This window comes from Oncorhynchus tshawytscha, linkage group LG33, assembly GCF_018296145.1.
Source record: "Oncorhynchus tshawytscha isolate Ot180627B linkage group LG33, Otsh_v2.0, whole genome shotgun sequence".
Lineage (NCBI taxonomy): Eukaryota > Metazoa > Chordata > Actinopteri > Salmoniformes > Salmonidae > Oncorhynchus > Oncorhynchus tshawytscha.
The window spans coordinates 15663185-15680229 of NC_056461.1; the positions used below are offsets into that span (position 1 = coordinate 15663185).

At 40.2% G+C, this 17045-nt stretch overlaps 1 protein-coding gene across 1 annotated transcript in view; it reads right to left on the minus strand.

The window, feature by feature from the left end:
* Positions 1-498: 498 nt before the first annotated feature.
* LOC112214230 (chemokine-like protein TAFA-2) overlaps positions 499-17045 on the minus strand; it is a 63848-nt gene continuing 47301 nt past the window's right edge. The window contains exons 2-6 of the mRNA XM_024372831.2: positions 14284-14387; positions 9913-10065; positions 5101-5225; positions 4342-4399; positions 499-1799 (exon numbers count right to left, since the gene is read on the minus strand). Coding sequence (XP_024228599.1) covers positions 4370-4399; positions 5101-5225; positions 9913-10065; positions 14284-14386 — 411 coding nt within the window. The 5' untranslated portion in view covers position 14387 and the 3' untranslated portion in view covers positions 499-1799; positions 4342-4369. The remainder of the gene's footprint in view (positions 1800-4341; positions 4400-5100; positions 5226-9912; positions 10066-14283; positions 14388-17045) is intronic.

Sequence of the window (17045 nt, forward strand, 5' to 3'; positions counted from 1 at the left end):
GCTATGTTTTTATCTTTTATCATCAAAATCTTTGATGTTCTAGATCTACATTTTCAAAGTGTTTACGTGTGTACGTGTTTAACTATTCTAGCAAACAAACAAAAATTTGACCAACTGGGGACATTTTGTTCATCCCCATAGGGTCAAATGCTATTTCTTGGGGGTTTAGGGTTAAGGTTAGAATTAGGTTTAGGGTTAGGAACTAGGGTTAGGTTTAGGGTCAAGGTTAGGTTTTTGGGTTAAGGTTAAGTATAGATGTATACACATATTTGTCTTTTGTACACTATGTGTTGTGGCATAGCCCATAAAGAGGACTCTGAAGGGAATCAATGTTCCATGCCACAATAGAGATACTCAATCTAAGGGTTGTTGCATAATCATTATGAAGCCTTATCCGCTTCATACTGTAGCCTACACTGTGTGAAGCATAGCTAAACAGAGTCCATCTCTGGTTTCTTCTTCCTACACCTGAGGAGGTTAAAGGTCACAACACAAGCATTAAGTTAAGACACAACCACAGTTTATTATTCGAAGATGTTATCACTTGCACAGACGAAGGAAGCGTCAGAGATACCTGTTGAAAAGTTATCAGCGAATCAGAAAGTAATTTTAAAAAGTACTTAACACTTAACCGGCCCCTACCAACCCCATGGACTATAGCCAGTATTGTAGAATGAATGCATTTTTAGCTTGCATACATTAACATAAACATTACATGGACATTCGAATCTGAGCTTCAGCAATGTGCAACATAGACAAACTAACTGGATCAGCTGGCAGTTGATAGGAGGATTTTCAAAAGAACATAAGCAAACGCTAAGCACACTAGGGGTAACTCATTTGTGCACCACTTTCATTCATGTGTACATTTTCAAAAGTATGCACCTAGTGCCCCAATCTGCTCTAGGCGAAATGAAAGATGATGCCCTTGGAATAAAACATGCAAATCAAACATGACCTTCAGTTTTCAGTTTTGGTGGTGGAAATCCTACATTGTAGCCTGCCTTGTAGATCAGTAGTCTACATCGATTTGTCCTTGGATACATCACATTCTCTCAACTGTCATTGGTTGGCCATTGATTGCAACTCTCATTTGAATAAGCCATGTTCCCTGCGCGCAGCACCATCGAGAATGGCCACCCACAATGATGGCCACCCATTTAGAAAATATGGAGGTGTACATACGCCAATTCCAGTACCTGTGCCTTTTTTGTGCTCCTTTGAAAATCACCCTGCATGTTCAATGATTGGCTCAATACAATAAGGTTCACCAATTTTATATTTCTTCTTATTACCATTTTCTGACCATCATTTAATTGATAAAAACTGGATCGAATTCGACTCGTCCCTAATATTCATGGGGAAATTCTTGATATTGATGATACTCTGTTACAGTAATGATGCACAATGCATTCTGAGGGGGAAAAAACTATTTCCCTAAGAAAAACTATCACTTTCCAAATAATGTTTTTAATGTTTTGGCAAAATTCACCATTGTAATCCACTATAAGCAGAACAATGTTAGAGAATAAAAAGACATCCTAATGCCCAATGTGGTGGTAGTCATGTCTGGGCTTTTCAAAATAAAGGTCCCCTCTACTGAGCAATCATTTAGTAGTGTCCACTCTTCTCTTCTCATCCAGATGTCCTTAGTTACCCTGTGCTTGTAAGTCTTCAAGAAGATTCATAGTATAGTCTCCAATAGAGGGAGTCTCTATTTACAAAAAGGGTCGCTGCAATGTTCTTGAGTCCATGATGGTATTCCACAGGTAAAGACCCAGTAACATTTATTGATCCACCTGTAACACAAACACATTTCCATAAACATCAGGCCATCCTGATTCCATCTCACAATTAATACAGTATGTGCAATACAACCAACGTCAGTGTTTTCACCACCCAGTTGTTGAGTTAGCAAAGGATTCTAAAGAGTGTCATTGAAGTGTAGACATAAAGGTTAATGAACAGATTAATTAAAAATCCATTGTTCTACATTCAATCCCGAGTGACTACAGAGTCAGTTTCTATCTTGTACTTTTCTCAGAAGAATTTGAGGTTATTTGGTGCAAAGTAATCACAAGTCAATCGCAAGGCCTTTTGCATCGAAAGTTTACGGTTCATCTGCCCGTATTATGAAATGACCTTTTTTGAAAAGTTTACCATTCTTAATCTCATGACTTAATCTTGTATGAATTAGGTGGTTGGTTTTCTTTGCTAGTTTTAATGAGAAAAGGCAATAAAGTGAGCAAAGGAAAGCTATCAGGAGATATCAGGAGATATCAGGAGATATCAGGAGATATTAGCGTCTTCACTCACAGTGGTCAACAAACAAAGCAAACTCATTAGCGTTCTCAGCCACTGAAATTACCTCTGTCACACTGACTGCACAAGTCACACATGATTTTGTCCACTTCTTTTTCCAGATAGGGGCAAAACAATAATGATAAGCATAATACTAAATCAAGATTTGAAAGGCACAAGTGCTTTCCCCTGGATAAAAATGTGCTTTTCCAACTAAATGCCTTTCCCCATCCGTGCTGGGAAATGATTTGTAGTTGTAGGCTACACTCAGTGGGAGGAAATTCCTTGAAGAAAATTGAAACAGAGAATATGTTTTGCAGTTAAGGCCAAGTTGTTGTTCAACATTTTTCCTGTTCCACCTTCTATATCAGATTGTAGCCTATCCTGACAGGGATGGTGTTTTTAGGACTTGTGTGGATAGAATTTGCCTTACCTTACAGAGTGAGGTTTTCTGCCTCCCCTAGTTTAATGCTGTCAGATACTCTCAGCACTTCGGACCCTTCACAAGATTAAATTGCCCGTCATGAAGCTCCGGCCCTGACTGACAGCTCCTCGGCTCAGGCAAAAGTACATTCCGGAAAGGGCTTAAGAAACGTGCCTTGCGAGGAACACCCATAACACCTTCATAACGACGTTCCACTATCGATTCCAGCAGACTGTCTCCTGACTAGGCCAGTCTGACAGCTGCCACGGGAGTTGTCAAGCTACATTTTTACTGCTGAACTTTGCAAAGAAAACAGGCACCTTTGACAGACTAATCAGACTGTGGACAGGCACATTTTTCACATGTCATAATACACTGCATTCTCTGTCTCTGAATAAATTATCTTAAAATATAGTGATACAAAAATTCAATGACAACCCCCAGGCATCGCCTAACTTCATATTAAAAAATCTCTCATAATCATATCAAACATACTCTCAGTAAATTCCACAGATATTTAGGTTAGCACTACGCCACTTTGCATATGTGTAAGGAAAGAGTGTCTTCTTGTCGTTCATATTGCAATAAATTCTCCCCCTCAACGAGCCATTTACATTTCCGAGCTGTCACTGTGATTAATGTGGTACTAATTTGAGAATAATTCCATGCTACAAAGACAAAGAGAAGGTGCGGGCTTTTGTCAGCAGAGAAAGGAGCCAACACGAGACAGATCTAACGGCATCTCCGTGGAGTTGTCGCAGAAAGGGGAAAATTAATGCATCGACTGAGATCATCATCACCAACAGAAGACAGGAGGAATTAAATAGGAATGTGGCACCTTCTGAAGGTTTTTCAGGCGGCTTATTAACTCACAATCTCTTTCGGAATCATATTCAATCACATACATTGTGTTAAACCTAAGGCTGAGGGAAAACAATGAGCGAAACAGGCCTATAGCTGCATGGGTCAGAGGGTGAGTCATGAAATACGTAACAGAAAGATACCCAACCTGGCTCGGCTCATTATTCACTGTACAATTATCATTTTCCAATCTATAATGGCTAAATGGGTTATTTGGACATGTTATGCTAGATAATCATTCTCCTGTTCATTCTCCTGCATTCTCAATAGGTTTTGCCTGTGGCAGGGAAGCACATTAGCGGATAGATGGAAATATGCTTTCATTTTAATGTAAGGCAATTTTATTGAGATGAAATAATCACATTATGGGGAAGCAATGTATTTTCCATCTTCCAAAAGATGTTGAAGTATCTTGGATGGCAGGTAAAGCAATTAGAACACTCTCTCCAGCTGTTTTGTTGAATTTATCAATTTAAACCATAAATTATCCATGTATAGTCATTACTTGCATCCTAATAAGTACAATTAAGGAGCATGGTGTAAATCTTATTTCCTCATTAAGCAAATGTTCAAACTAATGGAAATGGTTTGTTTGCTGTTTCTCACCAGCACTTGACACAGTAGGATGCAGATAATGTTTAAACTGTAATATTCAATATTTGCATTAAATGCTATAGTCTGAATTCAGAAAACAATGAACATTAACACTGGTACCGGTCTAATTCAATCAAATTCATCTAACAAGATTGCATCACCTTGATTCGGTTCCCGTGGCATCAAGGGTTACCAGAGCTGATCCCTGTCCGATGAGATCTTTCCGGCGTTCCGTGTGAACAAAGACAGGGGAAAAAGAAGAAGTGAAGAGATGAGTTTTAAATTTCAACCCAGGCAGAATTAACACGTGCGTGAGGTTATTACGGTTGATCAATCCATCAATACTGCTGCAGCAATACCGGCCAGCAAAAAAAATACATTCCATTTTGAGGTGCCGACTAATCCCTGGATCGATAATTACAGGCTCCAGACAGGTGTGGTGTGGCCAGTTTAAATAATTAAGTACATGGAAGGAGGCAGAACTCAAGTCTAGGGGTCGTCATAACCCAGGGAAGGATATGGGCATCGGGTTACCGCGTTAAAAGCATGTAATTGGAGTGAATAATTTGCACGTTTCGGTCCTCAAAATGGCTCTGATAGTGCTAAGGAGACATGTTGGCCCCTCAGATATAGGCCCCCTGGGTCCCAGTAGTGACTGCAAACATTAGACAGTTTTAGCAATGGCACGGCAGAGTGCTGTAATTTCAGACTAAACAGTTTGACCTTTACCAATGATACAAGTAGGCAAGGTCAATAGGTTGAGAAACAACAGGTGCCTTCTTAAACTGAAGTTGACTGTACTTGGTTACGATGAGGACTACTATGCCGCTACCAAGTTGGTACTCTGTACAGCTGAAATTAAATTCAATGCCTTGTTGCCACTGTCTAAAGTGCAATGTGTTGATTACGATGACCCTTACCTTGGTAGTCTTTATCTTGTTCCCCGTGGCGCAGCTCCATCCCTTCAGATCTGGGAGGACTTTACACTCCTCCCCATCCAGACATGGATGCATCTGACACCACCACTTCTGCGCCACTATAGAGGCTAGGGGAGAACAGAGACATCGTTATAATGAGCAGCTTTGAGAGATACTAGGGAGACATACAGGAACAGACATGTTCCTTGTTTTACTAAACACTAAGCCTGGCAATTACTTAGGTGCCAATATGATATGTATTGCGATTCTCACGATTCTATATGTACTGCGATTTGATGTTCCCAAACGTATTGTGCACTATGTCTGCTGCAGAGAGAGACATTAGAGAGCCATGAGAAAATGAGTTTTGATCAGTCAGGGAAATAAAAGTGCTGAAAACATGTTGGCTCACAATTTAAAAATTAAGATGGAGAACAAGCTATAGGATGAAAAATAGCGGCGTTTTGGTGCAGGTGCAGCCGACTAGCGCTACCTAATGCTTAGCTACCTACCTATTTCTTTAACAAATCAATACCTGGAGTCAAATATTGATACAGTATTGTCAAAAAATAATATGTTGAAAGGTAACGGTATAGATGTTTTCCCCCCCATCACCACAAAATACCATGAAGTAGTTGTATTGTATTTAATGAGAGTCAAACCATCATGCACAGAGACTTATTTGTATCCCACAGGCATGATTATAACAGCAATTTTTGTGTAAAGCACCTTTAGAAGTGACAGTTATTGTACAACGTTGGCTGTATCATACGGTTTGATGTCCAAGCAAACTGTTGGAACAGAATACATTTCAAACACTTAACAATGCTTTGAGGAGGTGATCAGGCTCAAACTGAGATGAGAGCTCAGGTAATCCCTAGATGTATAAAAAAGAATAATTAAAAGGTTAAGTGCTGATCATTTTTCAGAGATCACCCGTGGAGCACTTTAAACTGGGCTCCATTGGCACAGCGCTTTAATTTGCTGAGAATGTCAATACTCAAATGTCATCGAATAGGTCAAACGCATCTGGTGCCAGACTTTAGGTGTGAACTGCTTTTCAACCCCAAATTGAGGCAGCTCTTTCTGCCTGGTTGGTGGTCTGACTGCCACATTAGTGTGGGTAAGTGATGTTCTGGGACTGACATGGCATAGATGTCAACTTCAAGTGCCTTTTTCGAAAATGTGAGGGTTTCAAATCGTCCCCTTCCCTTAGAAAACGTAGTGATTGCTGTGCTCTTTCTATTGATTTCAAAGCAGAAACGAGTGTTCTCTTCCCACTTCCCGTAGACCTAGTAGCATAATAAGGACTTTATGGGACAATGATACAATAGTATTAACATTCTGTTATACACCACTGTTAATCACCCACGTTCACTGTGCAATTACAAGGGAACAGGTTTGGAGCCTTGCAAATTCATCTGTGAGCTTTTGAATATGATACCAGGTCCACAAGGAATGCAGCAAATATAATATCAGAATAGCAAAACTGGGAGGGTTGTGAATTCACGGTTCTGTGGTCAAAACTTCAGCCTTGTGGAATTATAAAGCGGTTTTGAGGATATGTAAAGCTGAGTTGACTTTGCAGTGAGGCCTGTTGAAGTGTAGCTAAACCTTGAATGTGGAAATCAGAGTGGCTGTGTGATATAACGCAATGAAAGGAAACATGACGCAGCAGTCGTCAGCTTTATGCTTCAGAAGAAGCACATTTAACATGAGGGCTCCCGAGTGGCGCAACGGTCTGAGGCACTGCATCGCGGGGCTAGAGGCGTCACTACAGACCCTGGTTCGATTCCAGGCTATCACCAGCCGTGATTGGGAGTCCCATAGGGCGGTGCACAATTGGACCAGTGTCGTTAAGGTTTGCCCTGGGTAGGCCATCATTGTAAATAAGAATTTGTTCTTAACTGACTTGCCTAGTTAAAATAAAGATAAGTAAATCAAGTACAATTCTTTCTACTGGCAATATTGAAGCACTTAAATTTGCAGTTCACATGCAAACATACACTGATTTCATCATTGATTCAGCATTAGACCTATAAAATGATGGTCAGTATTGACATTCTTATCCTGTACATTGAAAACCTCTTACGAATCCAGAAAACATATAAGAGAATAGAAGAGATTTAAGGAAGACATTTGTTTTTGAAAGCCAAGAATACTCTTGGCATACTTCGCTCACCACATATGAATCAAATGTATATCTAATTTCACACTTATTTCACGGAAACACATGCCACACATGAGATTCACTCCAAAACAAGGAGCAGTCACTTATACCCCTGATCTGTCAGTAATTTGAGGATTAAGTCGTACGGTATCAACGGTAGGTGAATCCAGCATCAAATCAAATTGTGTTAGTCACATACGCCGAATACAACAGGTGTAGACCTTACAGTGAAATGCTTACTTACGAACCCCTAAACAACAATGTAGTTTTAAAAAATACGGATAAGAATAAGAAATAAAAGTAACAAGTAATTGAAGAGCAGCAGTAAAATAACAATAGCGAGACTATATACAGGGGTGACTATGCATAGATGATAACAACAGAGAGTAGCAGTGGTGTAAAAGGGGGGGTCAATGCAAGTAGTCTGGGTAGCCATTTGACTGGATGTTTAGGAGTCTTATGGCTTGGGGGTAGAAGCTTTTTAGAAGCTTCTTGGACCTAGACTTGGCACTCCGGTAACGCTGTTGTGCTGTAGCGGGATTGGGCCCAACGTTGCACTGAAGGCGTAAAATTGGGTTCTGGTGGGAAAAGACAACACATTTCTGGGTGCCTGAAGATAACACTCATTGACACGGCTACTTTCACGTCCTATAGGTACAGTGCCTTCAGAAAGTATTCACACCAGTAGAGGCTGCTGAGGGGAGAACGGCTCATAATAATGGCCGGAAGTGAGAAAAAGGAATGGCACCAAACCCCTGGAAACCATGTGTATTGATGCATTCTGCTCCAATCATTATTACGTGCCCGTTCTCCCCAATTAAGGTGCCACCAACCTCCTGTGATTCACACCCTTTGAGTCAATACATGTTAGAATCACCGTTGGCAGCGATTACAGCTGTGAGTCTTTCTGGGTAAGTCTCTAAGAGCTTTGCACACCTGAATTGTACAGTATTTGCACGTTATTCTTGTTGATCTTTGCTAGACAGCCATTTTCAAGTCTTGACATAGATTTTCAAACCAATTTAAGTCAAAACTGTAACTAGGCAACTCAGGAAAATGCAATGTCGTCTTGGTAAGCAACTCCAATGTATATTTGGCCTTGTGTTTTAGGTTATTGTCCTGCTGAAGTTTGAATTTGTCTCACAGTGTCTGTTGGAAAGCAGACTGAACCAGGATTTCCTCTAGGATTTTGCTTGTGGTTAGCTCTATTCCATTTATTTTAATCATTAAAAAAACTCCCTAGTCCTTGCTGATGACAAGCATACCCATAACATGCCGCAGCCACCACCATGCTTGAAGAATGGTACTCAATGATGTGTTGTGTTGGATTTGCCCCAAACATAACGCTTTGTATTCAGGACATAAAATGTATTTCTTTGCCATATTTTTAGCAGTATTACTTTCTGTATAGGCCTTCATTCTTTTCACTTTGTCAATTAGGTTAGTATTGTGGAGTAACCACAATGTCGTTGACCCCTCCTCACTTTTCTCCTATAACAGCCAATCAACTCTAACTGTTTTAAAGTCAACATTGGCCTGGTGAAATCCCTGAGTGGTTGCCTTCCTCTCTGGCAACTGAGTTAAGAAGGATGCCTGTATCTTTGTAGTGACTGCGTGTATTGATACATCCAAAGTGTAATTAATAACTTAATAACTTAACAATGCTCAAAGGGATATTCAATGTCTGCTTTTTAAAAATGTATACCCATCTACCAACAGGTGCCCTTCTTTGCGAGGCATTGGAAAGCATCCCTGGTCTTTGTGGTTGAATCTGTGTTTGAAATTCACTGCTCGACTGAGGGAACTTACAGAGATGAGGTAGTCATTCAAAGATCATGTTAAACACTATTATTGCACAAAGTCCTTTCAACTTATTATGTTACTTGTTAAGCACATCTTTTACTCCTGAACGTATTTAGGCTTGCCATAACAAAGGGGTTGAATACCTATTGACTGAAGACATTTCAGCTTTTCATGTTTTATTCATTTGAAAAAAACATTAAGACTTAATTCCGCTTTGACATTATGGGGTATTTTGTGTAGGCCAGTGACAAAAAAATCTAACTTTAATTCATTTTAAACACGGGCTGTAACACAACAAAATGTGGAAAAAGTCAAGGGGTGTGAATACTTTCTGATGGCAGTGTATTTGGCATGTTCAGCTCATTCTAATAGGACCACATGGAGTACAATTCAGCAAGGCCATTACTGTAAAAGGCAGAGACACTACTGAGTTGTAAAGCACCATACTCCAATAAATGTAAGGAATTTTAGGTTGAAAAACAGGAGACCAAACTAATTTCCCCTGAGGATACGACTATGGCACAGGAGCACTTCTGGTAAACACTTTTTAACACATTTCATTACAGTTTAACACTTGTAAAGTGCATTGTAAAGTTTAAGTATAAAACAAAGTATAAATGAAGCCTCTGTGGATGGCTATGACTAAGCACCTTGTGGTCTGAAGTGTTACAAAATTAACAACAATTCTTAAGAGCAGTTTCACTAAGGAAGATGGTGCGAGCTCACAAAATAAAGATTTAATGATGATCTCAGCCTAACCTCCTCCTATTAGTCCGAGTGGAACAGACCATCAGCAAAAAATGACACACCGATAGCACATTAAATATTCAGCTGGAACGTACCATCTACACAGGACGGGGCAGCTCTGGTCGTCCCGGCCACTTGTCCAGGGAAGCAGGAGCATTTAACCGTTTGGGAGCGTTCTTCTATTTTGTTCTTGTTGCAGCATCGATGCAAAGCCACAACCTCGCAAGTGCCGGTTCTGACTTGATGCACTGTAGAAATCATAAAACAGATTGAAATCAGAATTAGCCACTTGATAAGTCAGTAAATGCTTGCCAGAACTAAAATAATGCAACAGTACTTCCACATAGCCTAAAACTCAGGTTCTCGTCAAAGTGGAGCACAAGAAACGAGCCACAACGCAAATACTATTGTATTACTTATGCTGTGTGACTGCAAAAAAAGTTAGAATCAAGCGTTCATTTTTAACAGGCAATAGAGTAGGCCTACTATACAGTATGTCCATTGTAGAGTTAACTTTGTATTAGATTGGCTAACAGCCTGTTCATATAATCAGAACGCTGGAGGCAGGTAGCCTAGTGGTTAGAGTGTTGGACATGTAACCAGAAGGTTGCTAGATCAAATCCCTGAGCTGACTAGGTAAAAATCTGTCATTCTGCCCCTGAACAAGGCAGTTAACTCACTGCTCCTAAGCTGTCATTGAAAATAAGAATTTGTGACTTGCCTAGTTAAATAAGTAAAATATACCTGTCAAGGGAGGCTCCCAAATACTTATGCGGTATCCAAACCCTGAAGGTACAGAATAACTACAATTAAGCTTTAAAAGAGTTTTTAAATGCAAGTATCTGCCGAGGAATTAGTAGGCTATTCTGCCATTCAAAAAACAATTGAAAAATACCTATCTTAGGAGTTGCTGTATTTTGAGCCAATTTACAGCTCAGGCTACATTGTCTGAATTATTTAGAGACTGTGCTGCTTCCTGCTCTTTTAATTACATGTGACATTTTCACGAGGAGTCCGTCCTTCTGCAGAGGCAGTTATTGCTCATTTGGTAAACAACAAATGAAAAGTGCTGTGGAACCTTCCCACTGATTGCTGTACTTTATACCAGGGAAGCCAGCCAAGCTTATTTAATTAAATTGCTTTTGCATGCCTTGTTATGTTATTTTCTTTTTTTCAATTAGGCAGAAATGTCGTAGGAGGAGGTAGGGTATTGAGTCGACTGTATTGCAGTTGAATCAACACCTAAAGTAACATCCTCAACACCACCATCACTGGGACACAATGTGGAAGAATCACACCTCAATCAATAACATTTGAATGTTTCCAATGACTTCGATCAAACTGAATGCAGTGGTTGATGAACTCACAGTAGCAGATAAGAGTATTATTGCTCAGGTGAGATTCCTCACACTAACTGTTAGGAGTTCAAGCAGATGAGTAGTCGTGGGGGAGGCGGAGCTCTTTTTTTTTGATAATACACAAGTTTTGATAGCGCTTCTGCTATCGCCGTCCCCCCTGTCCCTGCTCATACATCAAAATGACTGAGGAGCAATCGCTTGAACGTTGCGGGAGTTTGACTCACACTCTAGTCAAAGAGATATGAAAGACAAATACGTTTCTGCCGGCGTTGCTTAGATCTATGTAAAAGTAGCGCCACGCTTCACACAGAGAGGAAGTAGATTTGGAGCTCTAGCCGTATGTATGACCACTGTGCTGTCCTGCTATGAAACAGAGTTTTTTTTTATGTACTTGGGAATGAGTCTTTTCCCAGAGTCCCAGAGAAGCGCCTTTCCCTGCTGGGCCGGTGCATGGGAAAGGAGTGAGTGGCTTTATAGACTGGTGAAAAGCATATTCCAAGGTGATGAAGAACTGGTGACCCATGTAATTGCTATGCACTGACTACAAATTGATTCTCTGGGTCCGTGTTACGAAAGTGGTACCAACACTGCAGTTCATGATTATATTCACTTTTTATTTTTTATATAGACATTATTTCTCTCTGTTTGAGAGGCTTTTGGCCAGGCCGGTCTCAGAAGTACAATACAGAATGTCTCGATTTTTTTAAACCTTCAAATCAATTCTGAATATGCAATTTTAGCAATAGTGCAAGTGAAGACAACCAGCGGCACAAATAGCTTTTCAAATCATTGATCCTTATGGTGTTATGCATCTGACATCCGTAAAGCTTGGGCCATAGATAGAAACGTTTCTTATCGTTTTGATCATGTAAATTGGTCGTGAACACATAAGATACATTTTATTGCAGGGCTCCACTGAAGCGGACAGTCTGTGTAGTGAAATCCTCAAGGCACACTACAAATCAGATTAAGAAGTGAAATCAAATGTATTTTCCGAGGGCGATGCAATTGCTGATCTATTCCTCACCAAGAAGTATTGATTATGCTGTTTCAGAAAAAAAGAAAAGAAAAATAAGACTCCCAAATGGTCGGGAACTGTGCTCTTGAGGAAAAGAACAATGTTTATTTTTTGGCAATCCATTTGCACTGTTACCAGCCAACTGATTTCCCAACAAACACTGGAAATCGACAAAGATCAAATGCACTTACAGACATAATAGGACACTCGTTCTGGGTTGCCCATAATTCAAATAGAATTGCTCCCGTATAATGGGGGGATAAGGACATTCTCATAATGTTTTTAAGTAGGCTGGATAGGTCGTAAACCTCTGGAGTGAGACCATTGTACATTTTATTGCAATGCGCTAATGGTCTATGACAGTAATTGGACAAACTAAAGCTATATGATTAGTCTCAGTGCTAATTGTATATGTCCAGTGTTTTCCCATTGGATCAATACTTGGAATACTAGGAAAAATATAGATGATCAGAAACATTCCTCCACTGACTTTACAAGGGCAGTGGACCATTGTAGTGATAAGGATTGTAAAGGTCCTTGGACATCTTATTCCAAGGATGTGTATCCGGTAGGAGTGCCCATAGGGTCAAGTGCTCTTGTTGTGCCTCTCCAGTATTGCACCTTGACCGTGTAAACAACTCAATACAATGGCAAATACAAGGTGAACCAGAGAGAGCAACTGGGAAGGCGAGGCAGATCACTCTTCCTGCACATCTCAGCAAATTAAAGCAGACACGTCAAAGCGAAAAGAGGGAAGAGTGTTTTGAAGATATACAAATTTATGCAGCTTTTTGCTGACAGAAGCCGCTAATATAAAAAAGTATTGCGAGCACTCAAATAGGACACAAAGTGCATTAGAAAATCAATTTCTTTGCTTGCCGAAACCAACAATATTTACTAAGGGTGGTTCTTTTTTTCAATGGTATAATTTATTTTTTTCTTGTGTTCTCTGGGAATAATTTTTTTGCTTCGACTTTGAACGTGTTCTGGATTGATTTCATCCCTGGAATGATAACAGGTTTACAGCAACAGAAATAACACCCGAGGGAAATTAGAGGGCTGCTGAAGCTATCAGATAGAAATTGAACGTGTGCGAGATTATTCTGATCCAATTCCTGCAGAAATGATGAGCGCCTTGAGTAAGGATCGCTGCCAATCAAAAGCCACATGCTGGAGGCCCATGCCCTACTTTAATTGGTCGACAGAAGAAAGCTAAATATTTTCTGTCATGTCCACGAATGGCCATCCTGCATGTCTACGGAATCACCTTGCCAATTATCTGTGAAAGTGGATTGTCAGTGAGGCTCTCAGTGTTGAAACCAATGAGGTTAAAACATTCGAGTTGCCCCACACTTGTAATGTTACTGAGATGCCATAATTGATCTCACTGGGTTCTAGTGATGTTCTAGTGGTGTCCCGGAGTGTCAATCTTAACAAGACAAGGGAACTATTTTGAACTATCTCTTTCACACATTTAATCCCTATCACACAATCCTTTACCGATGGAACATCAGGTGCATTTAATCATCTATGACCTAAGATAAAACGTCTAGGCATACTATAGGCTATAACAAGTTATTATAATGTGAAGGCTCAGAGATCAGACATCACCTAAACTAGCATGATGACTGCAGTTGCACCCCCTTTTGCTCTCACAACAGCCTAAATGGACTCAACAAGGTGTCGAAAGCATTCCATCGGTCCGCCTGGCACCTATTACAGTACCATACCCCGTTCAAAGGCACTTAAATATTCTATCTTGCCCATTCACCCTCTAAATGGCACACATAAACAATTCATGTCTCTATTGTCTCAAGGCATGAAAATCCTTCTTTAACCCATCTTCTCCCCTTCATCTACACTGATTGAAGTATATTTAACAAGTGACATCAATAAGGGATCATAGCTTTCACCTGGATTCACCTGGTCAGTCTGTTCATAATGTTTTGTACACTCAGTACATATACAGTAGGCATCTGCCAAAATTAGCGTAAAAAAAATGCAATGCGCATGCTCCACTTTGTCCATGACAGCCAACAGACGCTCATCATAACACGCCCCTTCTTACAGGTGTACCGTACTGTCCTTACCTCTGTGACCTTCTGTTGGTCTAGCCATCTCCAGCAGAGTCACCATGCAGACCATTAGAAGTAGAACCCCTTTACTTCCTTGCTGTGTGTGTCTCTCACTCATCCTGCGAGAGAAAAACAGAGAGGGTGAAGAGAGATGTACGGCTACACTTAGTTTGTTTTAACAATGGTTATACACTTATACACAAGCATCTCATTGTCTACTTCAGCATCTCGCACGTTAGGCATTTAGGTCATCCAAAACATGGCCGTTGCAACTCAGTGGTCTTAAGAGACTTCCTCTCTCCACATAGCTATTATTCATCAACGTTGATCTGTAACAACTGGACAGGTAAAAGAAAATCATCCCGTTGGTTTCTGCCATATTACTTTCACCAATCGTGTCTATTTGGTTCAATGCGAAAAGAGGAAGACATTTGACTATTGAGGTCCCGTGGTTCACATTCATTCTGCTTCTGCCTTTTCAAATCCACTTCCAAGAAAGGCACAACAAGCGTCCATCTAGTAGTGTCTTCTCCAGTGTTGTAGGAGATGCGCTTTAAATTGCATCAGGCATCAGGCCAACCTCTGCTGATCAGAAGCCTACACACTAGCCAACTACTCATCTCCACCTTCTCCTTCATTATCCCCCTCTCTATGGCACTCTCCCTCTCTATCTTTTTCTGCCCATCCCCTCATCTCCAGTTTCATTCACTTGCTTTACCTCCGTCTCTACCATATTTCCTAATTAACTCTCTCTCTCACTCTCTCTATGACGGAGCCAAAGGGCCACTCAGAGCAGGTGAGTCCCTCTGCCACCCCCACACAGGCCCTCGCCATTTCAGTAGGGCAGTAGGGCAGAGGCCCGTGGGCTGTGGCTCCACACAGGGAGGAGACGAGAGAAGATCCTGGGTTCTTCTACTCAGAATGAATCCATTCCTTCTGCCTTACCCTGGGCCTTGCACTCTTTTCTTCCTAATGAAGTGTGGTTGAGATTGGGACGGAATACATAAATCATTTGGCATTGCTTGCTATCCTTGACAGGAAATGATCAAATTTCGAACACAAGACACAAGTGGTGCAGTAATTACTGGAAGAGGCGAGGTATCAGATGCCATGAAGCAGAGACAGTTACATGCTTTGTCTACCCTTCTTATTTCACCATCCCCTGTCTTTCTCCACCTCGGTCATTGACATATAGATTGCGTATCTCTCACAGGGATTATCAGATTATTCATGTAGTTCATTTTATTTTTGCCATCATGAAACGGGAGCCGGCCTTTGAGTGCGGAAATAGTGATTAAAAGATGGCCGGTCGATAAAACATATACAAGTCTGACCACTCTAATATAGAACTGAGCTGCCATTGTGGCCTTGCACAGGATTACATTTTTTCAATGAAAGATTTGTCAAATGTACTGTTCATTCCACGTCTCCCATAATAAGTGGATGTTACTATGATGCTGAATAACTGTGCCAGTGTATCAGCCATGCACAGCACAAACAAACACATTATTAGCCTCTTTCTAGTCAACAACCCCATTTTTCACCTTGCTCACTGACTGTTCAAAATTATTCCGATAATCATGAGGGATCAGTGAAAGTGTTGATTTAGCAAACTATTCATCCTCTTCCTAAATCTTCACTCCTCCCTGAACACTCACATATACCACTACCTCACATGAGTGGTTTCTCTGAGAAAGCACAAGTCTGTGAAGTAAAGCACCATTTTGTGCATTATTAGTATTCTTGAAAAGGCTTTTGATTGCAAGGGAAAACTATGAAAGGGTGCAGATAATAACAGTCCCACTTCAAGCCGTGGGATTTGAGTTACCTCTGTATTCCACATCGCCATTGTGTGAAATTACTATTTTTAATTGTACTGTAGTTTTAGACAGAAAGGAGGAGACTCGCACTTATTTTCGAGTTAAGATAGTGTCAAAGTGCAAGCGTCAAGTTCTAATTTGTGTGTTTTATTCAAATACAACTTCATGTTTAATGCATGGTTTTGTCACAGAATAGACCCAGAGGAAATATGCATAATGTATGCCGCTGATTGCTGCAGGGACAAAACACGAATATCACACAAAAGTTTAGAGGAGAGCAAAAACAAACCAAACAGGAATAAACCACAGAGAAATGTACTGTATAATTAAAATATGGTTTGTGAGGATGAGTTTCTTTTTCTTTCGCCTCTACTCTATGGATGTGTGCTGATATTAATGATACAAAACCTCTATTAAAATTGTTAATTTGAAGAACATAGTATTGTTCACTTGTGCCATCTCAGTGGTTTGCCTTTAATTGATATCTGTGTTCAAATTCATTCGGAATGGGACTTTTCTCTCTTTATATCGCTGTAGCAGTAAGATCTGCTGTTCGATGTATGGCCTATGGAGTGTGGATTTGATTTTCTTTCAAGAGTACAAAGTGCATTCGTTTTAAACAGAATGAAGCAAGAAACATTTTTCCTTTCCTGTTCGTTTGCCCCTTCCCATTCTATTGACTTCTTCGCTCTCTGAAACAAATGGAATAGTTACAGACCAATGTGCAGGCTTTCAAAAGAAACAGAAAAACCATGCATACACAGCTGATCTATATGTAAAATTAGCGGAAGTGAGTTCAATGAAAAATAAGGGAATTGGCTGTATATTTTGATTTAATTAAATTGTAATATAAAAAGGTATAAAAGGCTATATTATATTGCATTAATAAGATGTAAATATGCATTATTACCTATTTAATGTAATAATATCTATATTTAGCAGGTTTTCATGAAGTCA